The 26,620-nt window shown below is 35.2% G+C and overlaps 2 protein-coding genes across 2 annotated transcripts in view; one reads left to right on the forward strand and one right to left on the reverse strand.

Annotated features, from left to right (window-relative positions):
• Positions 1-19,432, reverse strand: part of xrcc4 (X-ray repair complementing defective repair in Chinese hamster cells 4) — a 43,466-nt gene extending 24,034 nt beyond the window's left edge. Inside the window, exons 1-3 of the mRNA XM_067399047.1 lie at positions 19,306-19,432; positions 9,926-10,068; positions 9,624-9,817 (exon numbers count right to left, since the gene is read on the reverse strand). Coding sequence (XP_067255148.1) covers positions 9,624-9,817; positions 9,926-10,068; positions 19,306-19,310 — 342 coding nt within the window. The 5' untranslated portion in view covers positions 19,311-19,432. The remainder of the gene's footprint in view (positions 1-9,623; positions 9,818-9,925; positions 10,069-19,305) is intronic.
• On the forward strand, positions 19,376-25,943 carry tmem167a (transmembrane protein 167A). Its single transcript, XM_067399048.1, has 4 exons — positions 19,376-19,504; positions 21,362-21,471; positions 24,927-24,961; positions 25,061-25,943. The coding sequence occupies exons 1-4, from the start codon at positions 19,502-19,504 to the stop codon at positions 25,129-25,131; spliced, it is 219 nt and encodes a 72-aa protein (XP_067255149.1). The 5' UTR covers positions 19,376-19,501; the 3' UTR covers positions 25,132-25,943.
• The last annotated feature ends 677 nt before the right edge of the window (positions 25,944-26,620 follow it).

The following is a 26,620-nucleotide window of genomic DNA, read 5'->3' on the forward strand; positions in this document are numbered from 1 at the left end:
AAAAAATAAAAAAATAAATAAAAAGGTTAACTTAAAATATACAGTGAGATGAAATATCCATGTAAAAAGATATTTGAAACACTGATTAGCATTATAAGTGGACTTCAAAAGGAAAAAGACTGAAAAAGAAACAGCAAAGTAGAACACAGCCCTTTTAAATGAGGAATACTGATGATGACGGATGTGAGGTGAACACAACGAACACGTAATCCAGCAAAGTTAAGGAAACGAAACGTTCCCCCAAAAGAGTGACTAAGAGTGACCTCTCGACAGAGCCAGTATTGTTTCTGAACATGGCTGAATGGTCTGGAAAGTATTAGACAGTTTCATCTCTGCAATCATTCAAGTGGCCGGCAGAACCCAGAGCAGATGCCATCATATCCCCGCGAGGACGCTGGGAACCGATCTCCGTTTGTCCCTGTGGGAACGGTCGTTTTCTAGGTGCCACAAATGCACTAAACCACACACAGAGCGCTGCAGACCTCCCAATGTTTCTGAGGATCACGTGATTATGAAAGTGTGCATCACTCACATTCCAGCGAATCTATTGTTATGAGCAAAGACAGCTTTCAGGGCACTTTTGGTTCAGCAGGAGATAAAATATAGATTTCATATTTCTTATCTATTTTAACACCATATACTAAATGAAATTAAATTCATTTAAATGCGTTAAAAATAATATATACTATTATGAAGAAATGGACTAACAAACATAACATGTATACATTTAAAAAAAAAAATGCTTCACTTTTTGTAACCAAGTCTCAACAGTTTACTTGATGACGGCTCAGTTTAAACGCATCCACATGTGTTGGATAAGAGTTTGTGTAGCCCAGCTCTGGGATGCAGAGCATCAGTGTCAAGTTAGTTTACAGCTGTGATCTTCCACACGCTGCCAGGAGCGCTTCCACATGTGCCACAAAAAGACTTGCTTCAGCGCCAACACATGAGAAGTGCTAAACAATTAACAGCAAAAGAACAAGAGCAAGATCAGCAAGAGTTTTTTCTCAAGATCCTCCTTAACATGGGTCTGATAGCAATTACAGCATTTACAAAGATGTGGAGGCCCAACCCATGGCAACGTTTAAAATTGCTTGTGTTTGCTGTTTGTTTGCTGAATTATTTGAGTAAACCGGATCATATCATTTTAAATTTGGCAGTAGAGTCTGCATGAGAAACCATGAGAAACTATGAAAATCAACTTTGAGATACAGATGGTAAGCATTTAAGCACAGGATTGTTCAATTTAAACCAATCAGATCCTTATTTTCTCACCAACCTCACCTCATGCCACCTCGGAGCGACCGTGTGCCCTATCACGGCACAACAGGACCAACAATGTTAGGAAAATGTGCTCCTGGACATGGCCATGGGAACTAATGTTCTTTCAAAGCACTTTAATCACTGCACATCTGTTTTTAACCGAAAAAGGCAATGTTTTGTAAAAAAAAAAAATTATATATATATATATATATATATATATTTAACACTAATAAACTGATTTTTTATTTATAAATTATGAAAAAATATATAAATACATTATATAAGATAATTATGTTGCATATTAGTAATTATATAACTATAATGTTATATATCCCAGAATGATTTCTGTGTGTGTGTTTTTGTGACATATCAGGACACAAATTTGTATAATAACATGGGTATGACATTACAAGGAGAGGGTGACTTATGAGGACATGTCCCCATTTTTCAAAAGGCTTATAAATCATATAGAATGATTTTTTATTTTTTTTTGAGAAAGTAAAAATGTGCAGTTTCCTGTGATGGGTAGGTTTAGGTGTAGGGTTGGTGTAGGGCGATAGAAAATACGGTCTGTACCGTATAAAAACCATTATGCCTATGGAATGTCCCCACAATTCACAAAAACAAACGTGTGTGTGTGTGTTGTAGTAACTTTCTTTAACACTATTATAAAAACAAATTAACAAATTTCTTAACAAATTATAAAAAAAAAAAAAAGTCAAACCAAAATTTATTCAGACACCTTGAACATTTCATTCATGAATACAGTTTATTCACTATAGTTAAAAAAAAAAAAAAAAAAATTAAAGCTGCAAGCAGCGATGAAAGAGCCCTCGCACCCGGGCTCACCGCCATCCGTTGGCCTCAGAAAAACAGTGAACAGTGGGCGACATGCATGTGAGCGAGTAAATACAGGAGAATTATGGCAAAATCATGTAAAAGTGCCACACTTCCTGCTGCCAATAGGTGGTGCTATAGCTAGCTGAATATTGTCATATAGATGTCTTTAGGCCAGGACTTTTATCACTCATGTGAAGTTTGGGGCAGATCAGACATAGTATGCCTGAGTTACAACAGCTTCATCTTTCATGGCGAAACATCAAACTTTGTCAGTCCGCCACGGACACGCCCTTCAACAAAAAACTCAAGATCTTTAACATCTCAAAGGCCTTAAGATTAGACTGGCCATATATGATGTTGATCTGGTTTAATCTCTATGAGGAGTTAATCACAGTGTAAAACATGTCATTTCCTGTTGCCCCCAGGTGGCGCTATGACTGTAACTGAATATTGCCATAGAGATGTCTTCAGGTCAGGACTCTAATAAAACATGTGAAGTTTGGGGCAGATCAGACATTGTATGCCCGAGTTACAACAACTTCCTGTTTCATGGCGAAACATCGAACTTCGTCAGGCCGCCACGGACACGCCCTTCAGCGAAAACTCTAGATCTTCGCAATTTAACATCTCAAAGGTCTTTAGATTAGACTGACCAAATATGATGTTGATCTGATTAAAGCTCTAGGAGGAGTTCGTTAAAGTACAACATGTGGAAATGGCAAAAACTGCCAAAATTTTGTAGAGAAAATTCAAAATATCTCACTTCCTGTTGGGTTTACAAACTTTGCACCCGGGGGCTTTTTTGTAGGTATTGGACTGTTACATCTGTCTACCGAATTTCATAACTGTACGTGAAACGTAGCACGAAGGGTGCTTAATTGAAATTTTGTAGGTGGCGCTATCGAGACATTTTGCCACACCTAATTCTGAAACCCATATCAGATGTAAATTTTCACCACTTCTGATGTGTGTGCAAAGTTTCATGAGTTTTTGAGAATGTTTAGGACCTCAAGAATGCGATTCATTTGAGAAGAAGAATAATTGGCTGAGCAATTCCAATAGGGTCCTCACACCATCGGTGCTCGGGGCCTAATAATATTAATTATGTCAGATAACACATGGTCAGGTCAAAGTGTCTGAATAATTTTTGGTTCCAATTTTTTACTTTATTTTGCTATCCTCACTTACATAAATTAACTATAGTGTCCTGTACCCACTTGTAAAAATATATCAAAAATGTCTGAATAATTTTTGGTTTGACTGTATATAGCTATATGTGTTTAATGATTTTATATATTTTATTAAAATATTAAAATAAAATATTAAAATAAAAATACATTTTATTAAAATGTGTGTGTATATAGTTTTTTTTTTTTTAGAAATAATTAATAAAAAATTACTATTTTTATTATAACAATATAAATGTGGGCGGTCTTATGTTAATGAGCTCATGATTTTGACTACAATCATTTTTATACCATTTTTGCAGCTTACTTTCCATAAATGGTCTGAGTGTAGGCTTGTGGTGTTGTAGTTAAAGTCTATATAGCATATTGAACTATTTAAAAAGAGCAATAAAAAAAACTATTTTCCATGATATGGCCCTTTAATGACTTTTTGTCATTAAACATAGTGTTTCTCTAAAATATGGCCAACCATTACTAGTGAAATGTGTAATTTCCTTTTGACATTGCAGGAATACCACTGTGTCATCACGTCGTGCAATCTCAGCTGTTCAAGAAAATGCCTGTTTGTATTTGGGCATTGACAGCCCACCTGTAAGGAACATCGGTGAGGAGTATGCTTTAGGAAACAGAAGTCCTTTAGAGGGTTACTGTAATGAAAGTGCCGTCTTCAAACGCTTGTGTCGGAGCTGTCCTGGCAGGCCAAACACCTGCTTTTCCAAACCTTTACCTGACCATTCGCACGAGACTCTTTAAGGGTCTTCTGTCAGCTGTTGCAATGAAGAACACTGCAGCTGTGTCTCACCACCACACTGAAGGCTTGAAAAAAACCACAAACAAATAACAGCCTGTCGTTACTTAGAAAGTATCTTCCCTTCAGGAACAACAAGCTGCAAGATTTGACAAATCATTTATGTCTGAAGTACAAAAAAGGTTTAATACTTATATTAGGTGATTGTTGGCCTTAGAACGTATGGCTAAAAATAAAAACTTGCTCGATAAAAGCTGTTTGATATTGTTAATATCGAACAGAACGCTCATGTCTCAGCAGTCCATTAATTACCTCAAATATTTACTAAATCCTAACACTGGCACAATAACACTCACATAAGAGTGCTGGTCCAGATTTTTAAGGTGTATTTGGAGCCAAGGAAGCAAGCGGAGAAACGTCAAATGTCCAAAACAGCTTTACTCAAGAGCATAATAATGGATAAACTACAGTGTGGGAGCTCAGACATGCTTGTGGGAAGCTACAGAAGCCCTAAACATACTCAAAAGTCAAGAAGAGGACATCTGGAGCTTTCTGTTAACTTAATTTATAATGAAAGTTCAGTGCACTTAAACATAACACACTACAGTTCAAAAAGTTTGGGTTCGGTACAAATTTATGTTTTTGAAAGAAGTTTTCAGGGCCGTTCCCACAGAATGTTTTTTTTTTTTCTGTTCCAATGCACTACTTTTATCTTAAGTATATATGAATTATACTAATTTAAAATACCCATATATGTAGCTTATTATATAATGTGAAAGAAAACAAATTAGTGCATAATAAAACCAAATGAACGTAATTTCGTAACTGTTAATTAATAAATAAATAATTATAATAGTTTACAGACTAATTGGGTATCTGTATGATATGCTAGATTATAAATCAACTAATACAGACATAAATGGTCATTATAATGTAGTTGAAAGTGAATTTATCATAACATGATTTTGTAGGAATTGTAAACAGGTGCTAAAGAAAGTACCTATTAAAAGCAACCAATGAGATCGCATAATGGACACTCAATTCGGGGGGACCCAATTTGTCACTATACCGGAAACCCTGAATAAGATAATATTTTTTCAAGCAATTATCACAACCTGTTTGTAAAAAAAAAAGCTATTTCTGTTATTTCCATTATTGCATCACATCTCAAAAGCGTGTCTCGAGACCCTCGCGTTTGAGCTGTGCTTTATAAAAAATAAAAAACAAACCTGTATCTCACATTTTTAGACGCAAAGACGTGTTCTGTGTGAATTGCTCTGGCCCTTACTGTATTATTTGATCAAAAATACAGTTAAAACAGTAATACTGTGAAATATTATTACAATTTAAAATAACTGTTGTCTATTGTAATATATTTCAAAATGTAATTTATTCCTGTGATGGCAAAGCTGAATTGTCAGCAGCCATTACTTCAGTGTCACATGATACTTCAGAAATCATTCTAATAAGCTGTTCATATGAACAGTTGTGCTGCTTAATATTTTTGTGGAAACCATGATGCAGTTTTTTTTTTTTTTTTTCAGGATTCTCTGATGCATTCATTTATTTCATATAGAATGTTTTTGTAACAATATAAATTGCACTTTGGTAACTATAATACTGCCATCATTACTGCAGATGCAATATTCAATGTTACAAATTGTCAGCAAGCAACCTAATAAACATTATGACGAACTCTTTTACACCAAATTACGCATTTGTCCAAACTTTCCTCTCCTACTGAGGGTCAGTTTCCCTTTTCCCAAAACCGACACTTGAGGTTTTCATTTAGTCACCTCTGCTGTGACAGCAAAAAAATAAAAAAAAGAGAAATGACTTAATGTTGAACATGACATTATTACATCTGTCGAGTTGAGCAACAGGCTGTTAGTGAAATGTAAGAAAATAACAGACATTTTCAAGCCTACAAAACAACTTAAATGATTAGTTCACCTCAGAATTAAAATTTCCAGATCATTTACTTACCAAATCTTACCAAGCCCAAACATTTGAACAGTAATGTATAAGAAATGTAAGGAGATGCTATAGAGAAGGATCAAGTGCAAATGATCATGTATTTATTACCAAATGAATGTAAACGGTCAGGATGTTAGGGTTTGTTTCTGTACTTTGTTGCAAGCTACAAGAGCCCTTCCCCATGTGTCTATGATATTTCTCTATCCGTATATACAGTATATACGGCAGTGACCCACAGAGGCCTATAGTAAAGAAATGGCATATCTGTCCATCTCCAATATTACTTGAAAACATCTCATGTCAAAGACCCCCCCGCCCCACTTAATCCCTTAAAAATGAGCATGCAGAAAGAATTGGCTTCAATTTAAGACGGTCGAAACGAGACGTTCAGAGTGAAGGAATTCTCTCTTGAGACCCATTTTAGACAAAGCAAACCTTATGTGAGATTCATCTTTCTCCAGGCTTCAATAATTATGCCGCACAATTGCACCACAAACAGACCATTTCTGCTACATTCACACTACACAAATGGAAATGATGGATGAATTTAACATTAACAAACGCAGCAGAGTAAAAACATACTTGGATCCGGTACGTGATCTAGGTCTTGACGTTAGAGTTTACCGAAGACTTCCCAGACACTGGAGTTCCTCGGCACCCTTGAGCTTGGCAAGAGATCAAACGAGGGGAATCTCCTTTAAAGCTCGACATAAAGAGCAGTAGTTCTCTGGGAATGGTTAAGTGTTGAGAGTGATTTTGGCCAATCACGAGTGCAGTAGAGCCTCAAGCAAGCAGAGATCGCGCAGTCCTTCTCTCATCCATGAAACAGATGTGTTCCCATAGAGAAACAAGACCGATGGAGGAACGAACGAACAAGTGAAAGAATGAAAAATTGATGGAGATAATCAGCTGATTTGTTCATGTAGATCAATGGTTGAGACAAATGAATACTACAGAAAAAACTATTGGAATTTTTACCAGAATAAGTTAGTTCAGGCCAGAACTTAAAGGGTTGGTTTACCCAAAAATGAAAATTCTGTCATTAATTATTCACTTATTAATTACTCACTTCAGAACACAAATTAAGATATTGTTTGATGAGATCCGAGAGGTATATCACTAGTCCACAGACAGCAATATAATCAACAATTTCAAGGTCCAGAAAGATAAAGACATTGTTAAAACAGTCGACGTGACTACAGTGGTCCAAACTTAATTGTATGAAGCGACGAGAATATTTTTTATGTGCAAAAACAAAACAAAAATATCGACTTTATTCAACAATCTCTTCTCTTCCTCTCATTATCCTTATGCAGGTGAAGCAGTAGGTACAGTGAAGGCTTCAGTGTTAACGCCAGAACGCCGACTCAGTATTGGCCGACGCTGTACACGTGAGGAGCATGACGCATGCGTGTGATGCGGACGTAGGAGCCGCCAATAATGAGTCAGCGTTCTGACGTAGAACCTGGAAGCACTGGACATAAAAAACATATAAGAATGACAGAGACAGAAGACATTGTTGAATAAAGTCATTATTTTTGTTTTGTTTTTGTGCACAAAAAGTATTCTCATCACTTCATAAAATTAAGGTTAAACCACTGTCGAGTAGTCACGTCGACTGTTTTAACGATGTCTTTAGCACCTTTCTGGACCTTGATTATATTGATGTTATGAACAAGTCATATACCTCTAGGATTTCATCAAAAAGATCTTCATTTGTGTTCTGAAGATGAACGAAAGTCTTACGGTGTGGAAGGTCATGAGGGTGAGTAACTAATGACAGAATGCTCATTTTTGGGTGAACAAACCCTTTAAAAAACAAAGTAAATTCTATATTAGTACTCAATTTAAGCTTGTAGGAATTAAAGCATAAATACGCTATCAACGTTATAAAATTAAGAAAAACTTACTCAACTTTCTGATGCTGGTGTTCCCATCATGCATTGTGGCATGAATAATTAATAAGGTTGCATTTTTCACTGTTTTAAAGCTGTATTTACACTGTTTTATCATTGCTTTTGTTGTTAGGTTTAGTAACTTACTGTTTTGTGATATCTGGAGTTCATTTTATACTCAAAATGACACATTCATGCTCATAAATGATCCAACGAATGTTACTGTTATTGTGTACCAAGTATTGAGGTCTCTGTGTTCGGGTGGGTACCACATTACTTCTATTATATAGATAATGTTGTCTACACAATATCTACTGTATAATTTTATTTAGATGTTCTAAAGCAAAGCATACATTTTTTGGCTTAATTCAGTGTTATTGTTTGAGTAAAATGTACTTGAAACAGTGTATTGCAAAGTAAACTTCAACCAAGCAGAAATGACTTAAGCTTTAACCGGCCAAGTCAAATTTACTCAATTTTTCTTTTTGTTAATGTTACTTAACTTAGTTAAGTATAGTTTACTTAAAGCTGCAGTCCACAACTTTTTTTGTGTTAAAAATTTACAAAAATTATATAATGAGAATATACAACATGAATCCATTTTCCAAACTGTGTTTTTGTCTTATCCTGAATCATTATGGTACACATAAGAAGTGTTTATATTTGGACTATTTCAGACCGGACTGGTAGGACTCGCCGCAGAGTATCACAGTAACTGCGTGACTCGCCATGGACATACAAAGAGAAAAGTAGCTCTGGCCAGAATGTTCCTCCGCAAGACACGTGCAGTTCTGCTTATTAACCGCTAGAGGGCCAAAAATCGCAGACAGCAGCTTTAATTCCATATGTGAAATATACTTTTAAAAAATCTGCATTCAAAAACTTGCAAAAGAAAAGTAAAAAGTATATTAAAGTTTAAGGATCTATCTATCTATCTATCTATCTATCTATCTATCTATCTATCTATCTATCTATCTATCTATCTATCTATCTATCTATCTATCTATCTATCTATCTATCTATCTATCTATCTATCTACCTATCTATCTATCTATCTATCTATCTATCTATCTATCTATCTATCTATCTATCTATCTATCTATCTATCCAGCAATCCATCCATCCATCCATCCATCCATCCATCCATCCATCCATCCATCCATCCAGCCACACGGCCACCAAAAATATACCCTTTGTCCGGGTTCAACTGAGGATTAAACAGACAAGCAAACAAATGAATGAACAAGCAAATGAACAAAAGATTGAATGAACAACACCTAATAGATGGAATCAATCTAAGAAAACCTCCAAGAAAGGTGGATTGAGAAAAAGCTACTGCTCATAAAATGCTCTTATCAACCAATAAACAGTATTTTACTTTATTCTTATTCTACTAATATCAATGTTGCAATGGAATTATTTAACATTTAATTATTAAACTGGATTTCACTCCACATTTATTATACTGGAGAAAAAGTATTAAAACTTTTGACGTGAACTTTACATGTAGATAAAGTTGTTGCTCAGGTCACTTACATGATCGAGGGTCAGATTATCATTCTTACAATTTTGCAACATTGCAGTTCCTTTTTGCATTTGGCGCTCGGTGAGTGTTAATTTTGTACCCTGTCTGCATTCTACACAAGCGTGTGTCAATCAGTGAGGCTATTACATCACTCTGTGCTGTGTAGCGATCTCATGCGTACCACTCACCGAGATGTCGTTCTGCACCTTCTCATAAGACAGCTGCAGCAGGGGGCTGCCGGGTCTCTCAGGTGTCAGGTGGAAGCTGTACTCCCCCTCCGCTGCCGGTCCCTCTCCGGTCAAAGCCAGGTGCAGGTCACCAACATACCGCTCTCGCTCCATCTCGATCTCCTGGGCTTCACGGGACACATCCTCCTCTGAAACTAACGGATGAACCCAATCAAAAGGCTTGAGGTTTGAAACCAACAGCATGTTCCTGGCAGTTTTGAAGGATGTTGATGTCATTTAAATGTGATCATTTGACTTCTTACCTTCACCACTCCACGCAGAGACACCATCGGACAGAAGGATTATGAAGCCGGATCCAAGATCCTTAGCCCACTCTAGCTTGAGAAAGAACATGCGATGAGGCTCAGAGGAAATGGAGATCTGACGCACGCTAGTGCTATGACACCTGCAGAAAGAATTACCATAATAACATCACACAGAGCTGAAACAAAGAAAATTAAAGCTGCAAGCAGCGATGAAAGGGCCCTCGCACCCGGGCTCACCGCCACCCGTTGGCCTTAGGAAAACAGTGAACAGTGGGCGTCATGCATTTACGTGAGTGAATACAGGAGAATTATGCCATTAAGTCATTTCGAATTGCCACACTTCCTGCTGCCAACAGGTGGCGCTTTGACCATAACCAAATATTGCAATATAGATGTGTTCAGACCAGGACTGTTATCAAACACGTGAAGTTTGGAGCAGATCGGACATCATATGCCTGAGTTACAACAACTTCCTGTTTCATGGCGTTAATCGCATACATTAGCACTTAGCCAAGTGTTGCATGATTTAACGTGTTTCTAGTATGTTTGATACTTTGTGGCATATTGAAATGTGGTTCTGGGAGGGAATTACAGTGTAAAGCATGCCATTTCCTGTTGCCAGCAGGTGGCGCTATGACTAACTGAATATTATCATATAGATATTTTCAGGCCAGGACTCTAATCACACATGTGAAGTTTGGAGCAGATCAGACATTGTATGCCTGAGTTACAACAGTTTACTCTTTCATGGCGGAACAACAGACTTTGTCATGCCGCCACGGACACGCCCTTCAGCGAAAACTCTAGATCTTTGCAATTTAACGTCACAAAGGCCTTTAGATTAGACTGACAAAAATGACATTGATCTGATTAAATCTCTAGGAGCAATTAATCACAGTGTAAAACATGTCATTTCCTGTTGCCCCCAGGTGGCGCTATGACTGTAACTGAATATTGTTATGAAGATGTCTTCAGGTCAGGACTCTAATAAAACATGTGAAGTTTGGGGCAGATCAGACATTGTATGCCCGAGTTACAACAACTTCCTGTTTCATGGAGAAACATCGAACTTTGTCAGGCCGCCACGAACACGCCTTTCAGCGAAAACTCTAGATCTTCGCAATTTAACGTCTCAAAGGCCTTTAGATTAGACTGACCAAATATGATGTTGATCTGATTAAAGCTCTAGGAGGAGTTCATTAAAGTACAACGCCTGGAAATGGCAAAAACTGCACAAATTTTGCAAAGAAAATTCAAAATATCTCACTTCCTGTTGGTTTTCAGATTTCACTCCAAGATACTTTTTTTGTAAGAATTGGGCTGTTAAATGTGTGTACCAAATTTCATACCTGTACGTGAAACGTAGTGTCAGGGGCACTTCGTTGAAATTTTTTAGGTGGCGCTATCGAGCCATTTTGCCACACTTAATTCTGAAACCCATATCAGACGTAAATTTTCACCACTTCTGACGCATCTGCAAAGTTTCATGAGTTTTCGAGTATGTTTCGGCCCTCAAAAAAGTGATTCACCTTACATGGCGAAACATTAGAACCATGTACACGCCCTTCAACGAAAACTCAAGATCTTTGCAATTTAACATCTCAAAGGCCTTAAGATTAGACTGGCCATATATGATGTTGATCTGGTTTAATCTCGATGAGGAGTTAATCACAGTGTAAAACATGTCATTTCCTGTTGCCCCCAGGTGGCGCTATGACTGTAACTGAATATTGTCATGAAGATGTCTTCAGGTCAGGACTCTAATAAAACATGTGAAGTTTGGGGCAGATCAGACATTGTATGCCCGAGTTACAACAACTTCCTGTTTCATGGCGAAACATCGAACTTTGCCAGGCCGCCACGAACACGCCCTTCAGCGAAAACTCTAGATCTTCGCAATTTAACATCTCAAAGGCATTTAGATTAGATTGACCAAATATGATGTTGATCTGATTAAAGCTCTAGGAGGAGTTCGTTAAAGTACAACATGTGGAAATGGCAAAAACTGCCAAAATTTTGTAGAGAAAATTCAAAATATCTCACGTCCTGTTGGGTTTACAAACTTTGCACCCAGGGGCTTTTTTGTAGGTATTGGGCTGTTACATCTGTCTACCGAATTTCATAACTGTACGTGAAACGTAGCACGAAGGGCGCTTAATTGAAATTTTGTAGGTGGCGCTATCGAGCCATTTTTCCACACATAATTCTGAAACCCATATCAGATGTAAATTTTCACCACTTCTGACGTGTGTGCAAAGTTTCATGAGTTTTTGAGAACGTTTAGGCCATCAAAAATGTGATTCATTTTGGAGAAGAAGAACATTTTGGCTGAGCAATTCCAATAGGGTCCTCACACCATCGGTGCTCGGGCCCTAATGATGACAGTACATAACATTCATTACATCTGTGAAAATGAACAAACAATTCAACAACTTCAAAATAATTCTAAGTATATATTGTTTAAAATAAATGGCTAATTTCAATGATTTTGTATCTCTCAAATATATACTATTTAATTATATAATATTCATAATAATATATTATAATTAAATACTTTTGAAAAAATAATTATAGAATTAAATATTTTATAATATTATAATTAAAATAATAGCAAAATATACATATTAAATATTTAAAATACTGTACTATATATATATATATATTATATATATATATATATATATATATATATATATATATATATATAATTTATTTTTATTTTTTTTTTTTTGGATATATAGTCATTTAAAGTGTAAACTATGAATTATTTAAAGCTGCAGTCCATAACTTCTTTTGGTTACAAATGATCCAAAATCAATTTCTGAGTAAGCCAAGATTAAAACTATCCTGCAAACTAAGCCCGCAATTCCGGCGTTCAAACAGAGATGGCGACAAAGAGGTAAAATTTATGGACTGCAGCTTTAATACATGTACAAATTCTTTAATTCTACAATTATTATAATATTATATTAAATGATTACAATAATAAAAAAATATTGTATGTATTGTATGTAAATGTATTATATAAAATATTTATATTAAAATATATATTTTATATGAAAAATAATATTAATTTAAATATATCAGCACTAGTCACAGACTGAATCTGCAGTACTAAATTTCAGCACTGAGTCCTTGTGGAAAACCTATGGAATTCTGCGGAATAGATTTAAATAAGTTTACACTAGTGCCTGTTTATTCTGGTGCGTTTTTGTTTTAAAACAGCGCTTAAAATGAAAGCGATCCTCGTCTACACTGGTGTTTCCACAGCGTTTCAGAAACGACCTCCATCTACACTACACGACCGAAAATGCATGTCACATGACCGTTCATGCACACTGGGCATGCGCGTACAAGTGTAAACAGTTGCCTCTTGCGCATGTAGGCAGCTGCAGTATTAAAAAAAAAAAAAAAAAAAACACAGTTTAACTGCACAATGGCTGCTAAAAATGACAACAAAGCCAGCAAAGATTGCAGTTCAGTCTCCATGTTATTGTTTACACAGTCATCAAGGATACGCAGAGTGAAAGTGGGCAGCCTTGCCATGGTATTCAAAAGTCTCTGTTTACACTGAAATGCAACCCTGGTGTTTTCAAACTAAAAAGGAGTCAGCAGCGTTTTTGAAAGTCTCCATTTTTGAGGGTTGAAAATGCCGGAGTATTGTAAACGACAGGCAGGAAAAATGCACAAGTGTAAACAGGGTCTAAGGTAATGTGCGTAAGAAGTGGAAAGTACTATACTCTTGATAGCTAAAAATTTGAATAAATTAATCAAAAGTTCATAACACTTGTAGAACTTCGTGGAAGTCTATGCAAAATCTCTGCTTTCTAGATCCTGGTTGGCCATTACCGGATGGATGCAGACCTTACAGGAGTCAGCAATATCCAGTGAGTGATGTGTGAGAAACATCTGACCTCTCAGGTCAGAGTTGACAATTTGCAGCGGCGAGGGGAAAGGTGAAGGACAATATGCAGTATATTTGTGTAGACTGACTCTAGCTTGCTTGTCTAACTGATAATCACTGTGTCCAAATCCATCAGTGAACAGCTTACATCTGTTTCCCTCCTGTCGCGCATCACGACCAATTGTTGCTATTTCTGACGTGACTTTTGGGCAACCCGCAACGTAAACGAACAGCGGGGGTCATTGACTAGCCGTATCTGAAGAATCAAGGGAACAGGATAGCCATTCATTAGCTACAGTAACATCTGCACAGAGGTGATTTTTCGTCCTCGGTAATGACAGATGCAGCAAAGCCTATAGGAATATGAGAAGGCGGCTTTGAAAATTAAGACAAAGAATTCTCTTTAAGATGTGGCTGAGAAGCCAAGAGGGGGTCGGGGTGGAAAGTTTGGACATGGTTCGCTTCTCAAGAAGTTCAATCTAATTACCCAAACATTTATCCACAGCCCTGTTTTATCCAAAAAAAACAAGTTTTATGTGCAATAATCCCATACATAACGTGTGACTATGGCTGTGCGACTTCGCTGCTATCTTTCCAGTTGTGTCTGGCTGGCCTGGATAATGGTGGATGAGAGAAAGCTGTTCTTCTAGAAGGTGGTGAAGCATATAAGGGGGGTCCCAAGTTACTTTCCATACATAGAATTTAGGAATGAGAGGAGATAAGGAATTGGGAGGAGGCCATTGTGATAACAAAAGAAGGGAACACAAAATAATGCATGTCACAAGCTATGTTTCCATCCAATGTTAGTCTTAAAATATGCATAAAACATTTGCGAATGAAGCACCGTTTCCATCCAATGTGTTCAAGAGAACACAATCATCACTTCCTGCGAAACTGGCGCAAAATATCTTTAATTAAAATGGAAGTTTCTGTAACCGGGGATGCCACTGTGGCTCTTTTTTCCTTCATCGTAAATGACTTGCACCTCAGAGCATGCAGACGAAATGCAATAAACGCTGTCATGTTATCTTGCGTTCGGAGGCGAATGCCTGGTCTTTGGGAACACTGTTGTGTGAGAATGTTCTGGGAAGGAATTATACCCAACCATTTTGGTGACAGACTTTGGCTCAGGCATTTCAGAATGACCAAACCAGCATTTGAAATTGGTCAGCTGGTTAGTCTAGTTATGCTGTCCCACCGTCCTATTTTTCTGATCATGTGATCTGTGGAGGCACAGTCATGAATGAATTACAGACACAGTCATGAATTTTTTGTTTTTTGTAATGGGTAAACATGTTTCCGTCGTAGTTTATGAGAAGATAAAAAAGATACAAAAAATATTTGCCTCAACATATGTTTTTTTATGTGCATTTTGAGAATTCATGCACATCTTGTTTGAAATGTCTAAGTCTGTAATATTTTAAAACGGACTAAAACTTGACAGGAGGGATTTATAATCATGAGGGTCTGGGTCATACTCACACTACCAGTCATGAGAGATTATTGGTTTCTTAATAACATATGTGAGAGCTTCTGAACGACACTGACTGAGGTGTAATTAAGACACAGATGGTCACGAGCATCTCAACAAAACCCTCTTGTCTAAACAAGACTGACATTCTACACTGACAATCTCTTTCAAGAAGGTTATGAAATATGCAAAAGTATCCCTGAATAAATAATAAAAAATAAAAAAATTGTTTTAAGGTTTCTTCTTTCCTGCACAGTGATGGAAACAAAACGAGGTATCTCAAGGGTGAAAAACATTTTTAAAAAAGTCTAGGTTATATTCCACCCAAAAATCAAAATATAAAATAATTGTATTTTGCATAAGTATCAATTTTCTTTTATCAGCAATTTAATTAAACACAGTTTCCCTGTAAATTAGTATAACGATAAGAAAAAAACAGAGAAATCCGTTTACCTGAGAAACATTGTGTTCACTCGCAAAACCTTTGCGTTTACCCAAGAAATTTCGCGTTCACTTGCAAAACCTTTGCGTTTACACGAGAAACTTTGTGTTCCCTCTAGGCATGTGACGGTATCAATTGCTGAAGCTTTTATCACGGTATGCGGTATGTAATAAAAATAACTCTGAATGTTTAAATACAATAATACAATACACAAAAAATATAAAGTCAAACAGTGAAAAAGAATTAGGCTATAAAGAACAACATAACACTTTACAGTAAGGTCTCATTTAAAGCATTAACTAAGATTGAGCAACAGCTACATTTGTTACAGAAAGTATTATTTTTTGTTAATGTTAGTTAAGAAAAACAACTGATCATGGTTAGTTTTCTCTCAGGTCCATTAAATAAGTACTTTTGATTTTAGTAATGTTATTAAACAGTAACTAAGAAATTAACATTAACTAATAATAATGAATGCTTTATAAGTATTTTTCATTGTCAGTTTAATGAATTAACATGCTAACTAATGAAGCCCTATGTCTTTAAGTTTTACTGAGCAATAACAAATAATCAGAACATTTCTAATCATTAGGGCATGTTGTAGTCCAGATTAAAATATATGTTTGAGGCATTTTAAAAACTTCACCAGCGCAGTTGCTTTGTTTATGGGGTTTCCAGGGTAACCGTTGCACTCTGCTGTTCCATCAGCGCCCTCTGCTGTCAGAGAGTGAACGCACAATTTCATTCAGCTCATCTCCTTCACTCTTTCCGCCATGTGCTTCTCATGCACATTGGGCTTGTTTACATCTGAGCATGTGTCCTTTTGACGTAGAATACAGCGGTGTTGTGCACTTTATACGGTTGATGGGGAAAGTATTCTTATATGCATTATAAAAATTTTAATAATTGGTAATAAATGATTATTTACGGTATTTTGAAATGCCCACGATAACAATACGGTGCATATTCATTATCGCGATATATCGCATTACCGAATATCGGCACAAGTCTAGTTCCCTCGCAAAACCTTTGCGTTTACCTGAGAAATTTCACGTTCATTCTCAAAACCTTTGCATTTACCCGAGAAACTTGGTTATCCCTCGCAAAACCTTTGTGTTTGTAAGAGAAATTTCACGTTCATTCTCAAAACCTTTGCATTTACCCGAGAAACTTGGTTATCCCTCGCAAAACCTTTGTGTTTATAAGAGAAATTTCACGTTCATTCTCAAAACCTTTGCGTTTACCAGAGAAACTTTGTGTTCCCTCTCAAAACCTTTGCGTTTACACAAGAAATTTCGCATTCACTCGCAAAACCTTTGCATTTACCAGAGAAACTTTGTGTTCCCTCGCAAAACCTTTGCGTTTACCCGAGAAACTTTGTGTTCCCTTGCAAAACCTCTGCGTTTACCCGAGAAATTTCATGCTCACTTGCAAAACCTTTGCGTTTTCCCGAGAAAATTGCCGTTCACTCAGAAAACCTTTGCGTTTACCCAAGAAACTTTATGTTCATTTGCGAATCCTTTGTTTCCCCAAAAAACTTTGCGTCCGCTCGCACAACCTTTGCGTTTTCCCTAAGAAACTTTGCGTTCGCTGCTCACAAAACCTTTGTTTCCCCAAAAAACTTTGCATTCGCCCGCAAACCTTTTGACTTCTTTGCAAGCAAACGCAAAGTTTCTCGGGGGGATGCAAACATCTTGTGAGCACACACAAAAGCATTAACATCATTTTTCTTCCCAACTGAATTTTTTTCATCACTATGTCCGTAGTACTGAGAATTTTGGGTTTAACATGTTTAATTGCCATGAAAATTATTTCACAATGCACATTTTTTTTTAAATTTTCCTTTGATTTTAAAGTGAAATATGACCTAAACCCTGACTTTACAGCTTTCATGAGACCAAAACATTATTGTTTCTGCATTCCACATTTTGCATATTTCTGATTTTTTCTGAGCAACATGTTCTCCATGTATCCACCCATGAATAGAGATATTCATAGTCCACCAAAAGCTGTAGATTTATGGCTTGCTCCTGTTCCCAAAAGTCATCAGCGGTCAGATACAAAACACAATAAATCAATTCAAAAGTCTATTTTTAAGGGAAAAGTTCCACAATTTCTAATTTTTAAAGCGGAAAAAATGTTAATCCTCAATGAAAAAAAGAGATTGTTGAAACAAATGGCTTGTGTTTTGTATGTCCATAAACAATTTTAGACTGACAGAATCACCAGAGAGCATCGCAGGCAAGGAAATAGTCAATTCATGAACAAAAGCCTCAGTGTGATCAGACGGGTGTCTTTGGCTACTGTCTAGTGTGAAAATGATAGTATGACAACACAGACCGCAAAAACCTCAGCTACTCAAGCATGAACACATCAAACATCACTGTAAATGTCTTTGCATGAAGATACAAAACGTCAACTCCTCACAAAAATTATGTAATTTCATAATAAATAAATGTATAAATAAATGTAAACATTAACTGCTTGTCAAAAGGATAAAGATTATGATACATCCCATTTTGTGTTCATGTGAAAATGGGAACAAAACAAAAACAAAGTTCCAGCACCACATGTAAAAGACACTAAGTCACTATGGTATGGTAGAATTCATAGACCGTGCCTTTTTACATCTGATAGATCCACATCATGTTAATTCATATCTTATTTACCCTTACAACTTGGTGCCATGAAAATATAACAACCTGGTATTGGCATTAAAATGAAAAATGAATAAATTATATATATATATATATTAATTATACACACACACACAGTACCTGTATATACTGTATTACTATTTTTAATGTTTTTGAAATAAGTCTCTTATGCTCAAACCAGAATCAAAAATATAAAACAAAACTAATATTTAAATATTATTACCATTTAAAATATTGTTTTTATTTTTAATATACTTTAAAGTACAATTTATTTCTGTGATCAAAGCTGAATTTTCAGCATCATTACTCCAGTCAAATGATCCTTCAGAAATCATTCTAATATATATATATATATATATATATATATATATATATATATATATATATATATATATTATATTATTATTATATTATATTATATTATATTATATATTCCCTACAAATCGCACCCTGTATATATGTATATTTGATTATACTAAAAAAAAAAAAAAAATATATATATATATATATATATATATATATATAGTATAAACAAATTTGTATTATATTTTAATCTATTATTAATAATATTCTTATTTTACAGCAATAATACTAACTACAGAAATCAAAACAAAAAAATGTAATGTTGATAAAAACCCTCTTCAATGCTCTTATATGTCATCTAAAAACAAATTACGTTTCTCATATTTCTTGCTTGTTTATATCTTTTGTATGCATCATTTTATGACTGATGCAGGAATTAGTCTGTGTTTTGTTTATGAGAGGAAACTAATCAGCATTTCAACAGAGAGCACAAACACCATCATCATATTTATCATAAACAGGAGCCTTTCCCTATAAAAACAGGAGCCTTTCCCTATAAATATCGCGATCACATTGCGCTCTACGCATGCATAGTCTCACCTCATTCCGAGATGAAATGGATGTTGTATGTTAAATCAGTTTGAACTCAATCTAACACACTCCTGCAGCAGCACTTGCTTTCATTTCCTCTCTGTTCATCCGGCTTTTCGATACTTCGCGCTTCCAGGCTGCCGTACCGGTGACGCAATTTCCACCCTACACCGGATGTGTGAGTTGGCTCGCCGGGGATATCAAGATGGTGAGTATAAAACTGTTATTTTAAAATAGTTTGTACAAAGTGAAATAGAAACGAGCTGTCAGGTTGATTTAATTGACTGGTACGTCCTCGCATGCTGTCTGATGTAGCGATAAATCTGTCCACGGGTCAGTGGAAATGAACCCGATGGCAGCAGAAGCGAACTGTTAAATGTGATGCGGAATATAAACAACAGAAAGTAGCTGGTCGTGTTGATGAAGGCAGTGTTCATATCGCTCTGTTCTGCACCATACTGAACTGTCACAGTTGAGTTCTGTTGAATTCACCATTTGACAGTGTTGAGTACTGAGCTGCGAGTGTGATGTGGCAGTGAGAACATGGGCCTTGAACTCAAGCCAACTGCACAATAAGAAGTCATTTCTGCAATGAAATATTATTTATGCAATCTCCAAAGAAGTAGTGGTGAATGAAAAGTCTGAAATGAAAATGTGTTTTATATATAAAATATATATATATATATATATATATATATATATATATATATATATATATATATATATATATATATATATATATATATATATATATATATATATATATATATATATATATATATATATATATATATATATATATATATATATATATATATATATAATTTATATTTATATATATTTAGATTATAATTATAAATTATAATATTGTGGAATATATAAATAATTAACAATATTACACTTTTTAATGGATTTTTTTTTTTTTTTTTTTAAATAAATGAACTTGTCATTATATTCTTCTTAGCTATTTTCCTACATTTGTAAATACATATTTGGAAATTGCATAAAAATAATTTTAATTGCCAGAAATTACTTATTTCTGCACATTTGATGAAATGTTGCTTTTTTTTAAATGCACAAAATAATTACAATTCAGCTTTACCACCAGTAGAATAAATTGCATTTAAAATATATTAAATATATTAAAATTAGTTATTTTAAATTGTCATTATATTTTATAATATTACTGTTTCTACTGTATTTTTATTGCTTTGGGGATTTCATAAAATGCACAAAAAAATGATAAATATTATTTATGCAATCTCAAAAAAAAGAAGAGGAAATAAAATGCAATCACTAAATTAAGATGAAAGTTATGTCACAAATTAATTTTCTTTCTTTATTTTATGGTTAGAATTGATTTTTAGGGGTTTTTATGTCAAATGCCTCATCAGTTAATTAATTAATTAATTTGAACAATTATGGTTCTTATCTATAAAATACAGAAGAAGCTGTAAAATCATGCGCAAGATGTCATAACAGACGTATATGCTATGCTAGGATGCATGAAAAATAATTTTCTGTCTACTATAGATGGATATAACTAGATTTCATTGCAATCATTGTTGTACTTTCTTTACATGTTAATAGATTTTTTTTTTTATCAGAAATTACTTAATATTATCTATGTACTCAACACCTCAGAGTGAATACATACTAGGCTGTTAAACCAAAAATAACATCATGGTTTTGCCCTCCTTTGCCCACCAGTTTATCAAAGAATATTAATAAGCTAAACCATTTATATATTATAAACAAAAAAAGCTCTTTAAATGTGCATTAAAACACACACGTATAATTTTTTCATGTTTACTTCTGTTTTTTTCTGTTTTTTTTTTTTTTTTTTTTATTGATTTTGGGGAGGGGGATCATGTAAGGGGTTAATAATGGACAACATTTTATTGTTTACTGTTTTCATGATGTCCTATTCTGTACTGTCCCTAAAAACCAATAAAAAAGATTGGGAGTAAATGTGCATTAAATATTCCACTTTTTGGGGTTACAGTTCTTATAAGTTTAGTTGTTCATTAATAAGTGATTAATTTCCTCTCTTTTTCTCTTGCAGTCTGCCATATTTAATTTCCAGAGTCTGTTGACAGTTATCTTACTGCTCATCTGCACCTGCGCTTATATTCGAGCTCTCGCTCCCAGCCTGCTGGATAAGAACAAAACCGGGTACGTTTACTGCCATCTGCATACGTATATAGCACACATTCTGACCATTTTAAAATAAATATGCCATGGATGTAAGAAAGTCTTTCTGCGTTAAGCACCTAAAGACAGGTGATTTAAAGGCTAAAGTTGCTGTTCAAACAGGTCTGGGTTTGTTTTATCATTTAATACAAACACAACTAAAGTTCCCCTATTGTGCTTTTTCGGATATTACCTTTCATGTAGTGTGTAATGTAGCTGTTTGTGAATGTAAAAGGTCTGCAAAGTTTCAAAGATCAAAATGCACTAAATTTAGAGTTATTCCCCCGGTTTCACAGACAAGGCTTAAGCTAGTCACAGACTAAAGTGCATGTTTGAGCTGTTTTAACTGAAAGAAACTTGTACTGACAGATCTTAAAATATGTCACTGCCATTGTTTTGTCTCAAGATGCACACTAGTAATGTTTTTTTCTAGAGTATGTTTATAAAAGCTACTTAAATATCTTAATTGAACTAAGACCTAATCCTGGTTTAGGCAACGCCCTATTCTGTGAAATCGGGCCATTGTCTGATTCGGTAGAGATGATGCTGTTTTTTTGAAGATGCAGCCTTTGTGATTTCACAATAGCACTATGCTATATTATCATTTTTAAATGTTTTTTTTTTTTTTATACATTGTGAAAACGGTCTAATAATAAGGTTCATGGATTCTCATCCGTGGAATGCACCACTTCCGGTGTTGTGCTGAATTTCGACCCCCTGCCAAATTATTATTAACCCCCTCGGTGAAGTCGCTACCTGATTGCCTAATCTTAACCCCACCCCTAACCCCTGCCCCATACCTACTCCTAAACTTACCAATAATAGGGGGGTGAAATAATCTGGCAGGGAGTCGAAATTCAGCACAACACCGGTATTTTGCCGGTTATTTGACATGTGCAAACTGCAATCCAGGATTTTTTAAAAATCGAGTACTCCGTTTGAATCGAGGAATCGTGACAGCCTCACTGCAATGTATATTATGCAAAATTTAAAGTGTTTTTTGACCTTATTATAGGATACCTAAAGAAAAATTAGGCTTTAATTCCCAGAAACAAGAAGTGAACTGAAAATCAACTCTATATTTTATAATCTAAGTTCAGTGTCATTGTTTGTTTTGGGGAGATGTCTGTGAAATGAACTGATCCTCTAATGTCGAACTCGAGCAACAAGGTGTTCACCACATGTTTGGACTTCAGACGACAGGACCAGGAAATGAAGGAGATAATTCACATCCAGCGATCTGATCTCAACAAACACATGCATTATCCAAGACAAATTAGCTGGAGTCGCTACATATTAAAGTAATGGTTTTCGCACCCCCTCAAACTGCGTACAACTGAGCCTTGTTTGTTACCGGTAACTGTGTTTGTTTTCACTGTCACACACGTCCATTTTGGCGTTTATAGTGAATTACAGCAAAGTACTCATGGACAGAATCTGGCAGCTCACAAAGTAAATGATCGGGTGAAAGGACATAAAATATTAAGTCACGTTTGTATGATTGATGCGAAGGACAAGGGTATGAATCCCTGGAGAATTGTGTTAATGCTTTGTTTAATGTTGGTAAAACGGAGGCACGGTTTAGTTCCCAGGGCTCTGCGCAGACTGTTGACAGTGGATGTTCTCGCTGACCTCTGTTTGTTGTTTCTGTTCATGCCAGATGCCCGTCTGCTCATAGATCTCCGTTCTGTCAGGCGTCTGTTATGACATTTTAGCCCCTGTGAATCTCGTCAGTCATCTAGTTCTGCCCCCTGTAATCTTCTGCTTCACGCTTCCTAGACAAGCAGTCAGTAGACTGAAGCTGCTCTAAGACTTCGGCCCTCTGCTTTTTCTTTTACTCGTCAATGTCTGTTTCAAGCCATGAAGTACTGCTAAATCAACATTTAACAGATATATACATTTACAGACTTTCTCTTCTAAGACTGCATTTATTTGATCAAAAATATAGTAAAATCTGTCTGAATGTAATATGCTATATGCTGATTAAAAAAAAAAAAACCTGATACATTTTTTTCAGGATTCTTTGATGAATAGAAATTTCAAAAGTACAGCATTTATTTGAAATAGAAATCTTTTGTAACCTTACAAATGTCTTTACTGTCACTTTAAAGGATTAGTTCACTTTCAAATTAAAATTTCCTGATAATTTACTCACGCCCATGTCATCCAAGATGTTCAGGTCTTTATTTCTTCAGTCGAAAAGAAATGAAGGTTTTTGAAGAAAACATTCCAGGATTTTTCTCCATATAGTGGACTTCAATGGAGCCCAAACAGTTGAAGGTCAAAATTACATTTTCGGTGCAGCTTCAAAGCGTTTTACGCGATCCCAGACGAGAAATAAGAGTTTTATCTAGAGAAACCATCGCTCATTTTCTAAAAAAAAAAATAAAAAAAAATTTATATATACATTTAAGTAATTGTTATATACTTTTACTAGCAGGTTGTATATGACAATTTAGTTTAAACTTTGACCTGTGGAGGGCAGTAATACACTTAGCAGTGTCTACACTGCCAGAATTCTAATAGAGAAGAAGAGAGCTAGTTCAAATTGAGAATTTATGGTTAAAATGTAAAAAAAAAAATTAGAAAATGAGCGATGGTTTCTCTAGATAAGACCCTTATTCCTTGTCTGGGATCGTGTAGAACGCTTTGAAGCTGCAATGAAACTGTAATTTTGACCTTCAACTGTTTGGAGTCCATTGAAGTCCACTATATGGAGAAAAATCCTGGAATGTTTTCATCAAAAACCTTAATTTCTTTTCTACTGAAGAAAGAAACACATGAACATCTTTGACATGGGGGTGAGTAAATTGTCAGGAAATTTTAATTTGAAAGTGAACTAATCCTTTAATGCATCAATTTAATGCATCCCTGCTGAATAATATATATATATATATATATATTAATCATTTATAAATATTACTTATTTTACGGCAGCAAGACTAATAACACATTCGCTTTTTTGGCATTTTTCTGGTCCGTTTTATCTTAGAAAGGAGTTAAATTTAACAATTTTGTTAATTAACCTTTTGGTAAGAGGGTCTGGCAGTTGTTGATTATATTAAACTGAAATAAAAGATGTGACATTTTTTTGTGGAGTGTATGTAACTTTTGATATTCTATGCAAATGTTTAGGGCTGCACGATTAATCCCATGAGATTGTCATGCGTGTCTCATCAGTAAAGCAGATGAATCGCCTTCGATTATGAATGCGATATTGCATAGCTTGTCCGCGAACTACGGCTCTGTATCGTGCAGCCCTACAAATGTTGCATTTGTTGTAATATTATTGGTAATTTTTTTTTTTCTAATTTAAACGAGTAAAGTCAGTGCACAGTTCCCAGAGCTGCTGCTGATGTTAATATGGCTTCATTTTTAATTGTTTTACATTATATCTGTTCAAGCAATAACCTTAAACCCTTTCCTTTTGCCCTCAGATTTCTTGGAATATTCTGGAAATGTGCAAGAATAGGTACACAGCGTCATTAAAACTACTGTTTCATGTATGGTTTGTTCTTTTTTAGTATGATTTATTATTTTGCTGGTAATGATCTTTTACATTACTTTTCAGGTGAGCGCAAAAGCCCTTACGTGGCATTTTGCTGTATCATCATGGCCTTCACAATTTTATTTTCGGAGTAGCAGCGGAAGCATTTGAGAATTTGGAGCAGGCAGAGATGATTTCCAAGAACAGCTACAAGATTCTCCAGCAGGGAACAAGATGTGTGATCGGGCGACATTCAGACTCTCTCAGGCAGAACTGTGCTTCTGTTAATGCATGTGGAAACAACTACAGCCTCCCGGACCTATTTTTGTAAATACAAATTGTTATTGGTCTCCATGGTAATGCTCCAGTTGTCAGTGACTCGTGCACTCAAAGCTGTTCTGATGTAACATGTTTGTTGTTGGAGCCAAAATGCTTGTCACTGACAGTTTTCTAATAGGACATTGAGGATAAATCTGATGCACATAGAAAGATGTGCTTGATATCGTGCTTGTCAAATTGTTCAATTGAATCTGTTAACTTTGTTTTACATGGAGATGTGGCGAAGTTTGCATTAAAAGATGAATTTATTACAGAAATCATTGATTTCAATGAAGTCATTGACCATTAATTGATTTAAATGGTGATTTTTGTGACATGTCTGTATAGTAGAATAATATTAGTGATACGATGATTGATATAAATCAATACAGTAGAATTGGTCATTAAAATTATTTAATGCGCATGGAATATTTTCATAATCTGGCATTCATTGTAAAAATTTGAGTTAAAAAGAAAAGGTTGGAAAATATGCTTGATATTTGCTTCAAATATAAGAAAAATCAAATCACCAGTGCCAGTGATAATTAAGAAAATGCAAATATTGGCTAAAATCTGTATATTGTGCATCTTTAAATAATAGTTTTTTTTTTGTTTTTTTTTGTATAAGCAAATGTATAGGTGATTCAAATGTAAGTGCAGTGTCTAAAAATAATGCATTCATTTGTTAATTAAATTCTATATTTTTCAACCATTTGTTTATTCAAAAATATTAGACCTTGTGCGCCAGAGGAACTATAGCGCAGCCATTTTGTCATTGAACTTCCGTTTGCCTTATCTCTATATTTCTACGACATCGTTGTCGAGCAGTAATTAGCTGGTGACTTGGATTGACTTATTGTAGAGTTAACGAAAGTTATCATCAGCATTGTAATGATTGAAGCGGATGTCATAACAAATGTCAGTAGACCGGGAAGATTTTAAAACAAGTGGTTCTTTCATAAATCCGTAATCTTTCATGCTGTGGAAATCGGACCGGAAGACGAAACACAACGAGCGCAGTGGTGAAAGGGGGCGGGGCTTCAAAAATTGCAATCAATGTTTTCTTATTTTTGTTAGTAACACTAGAAACCCATAAAAACCAAGGAAATAGACATGTTAAAAATAGTCTATCGTGCTAAATGCCAAAAGTAATCTGTCTCCAGGTTCCTTTATTTAAACTGGCAAGAGTTTAGTTTTATCCCCGTCAGCAAATGGTGCATTCTCTCATAAAACGCTAAACTTACAATGTCAAGCCATTAAAAATATGACTGGTTATCAACAAATCATAACGCATTATGGTTTTTTAGGGTCGTTTGCATGAAATCA

The sequence above is a fragment of the Chanodichthys erythropterus genome, chromosome 10 (assembly GCF_024489055.1).
Source record: "Chanodichthys erythropterus isolate Z2021 chromosome 10, ASM2448905v1, whole genome shotgun sequence".
NCBI classification, from domain to species: Eukaryota; Metazoa; Chordata; class Actinopteri; order Cypriniformes; family Xenocyprididae; genus Chanodichthys; species Chanodichthys erythropterus.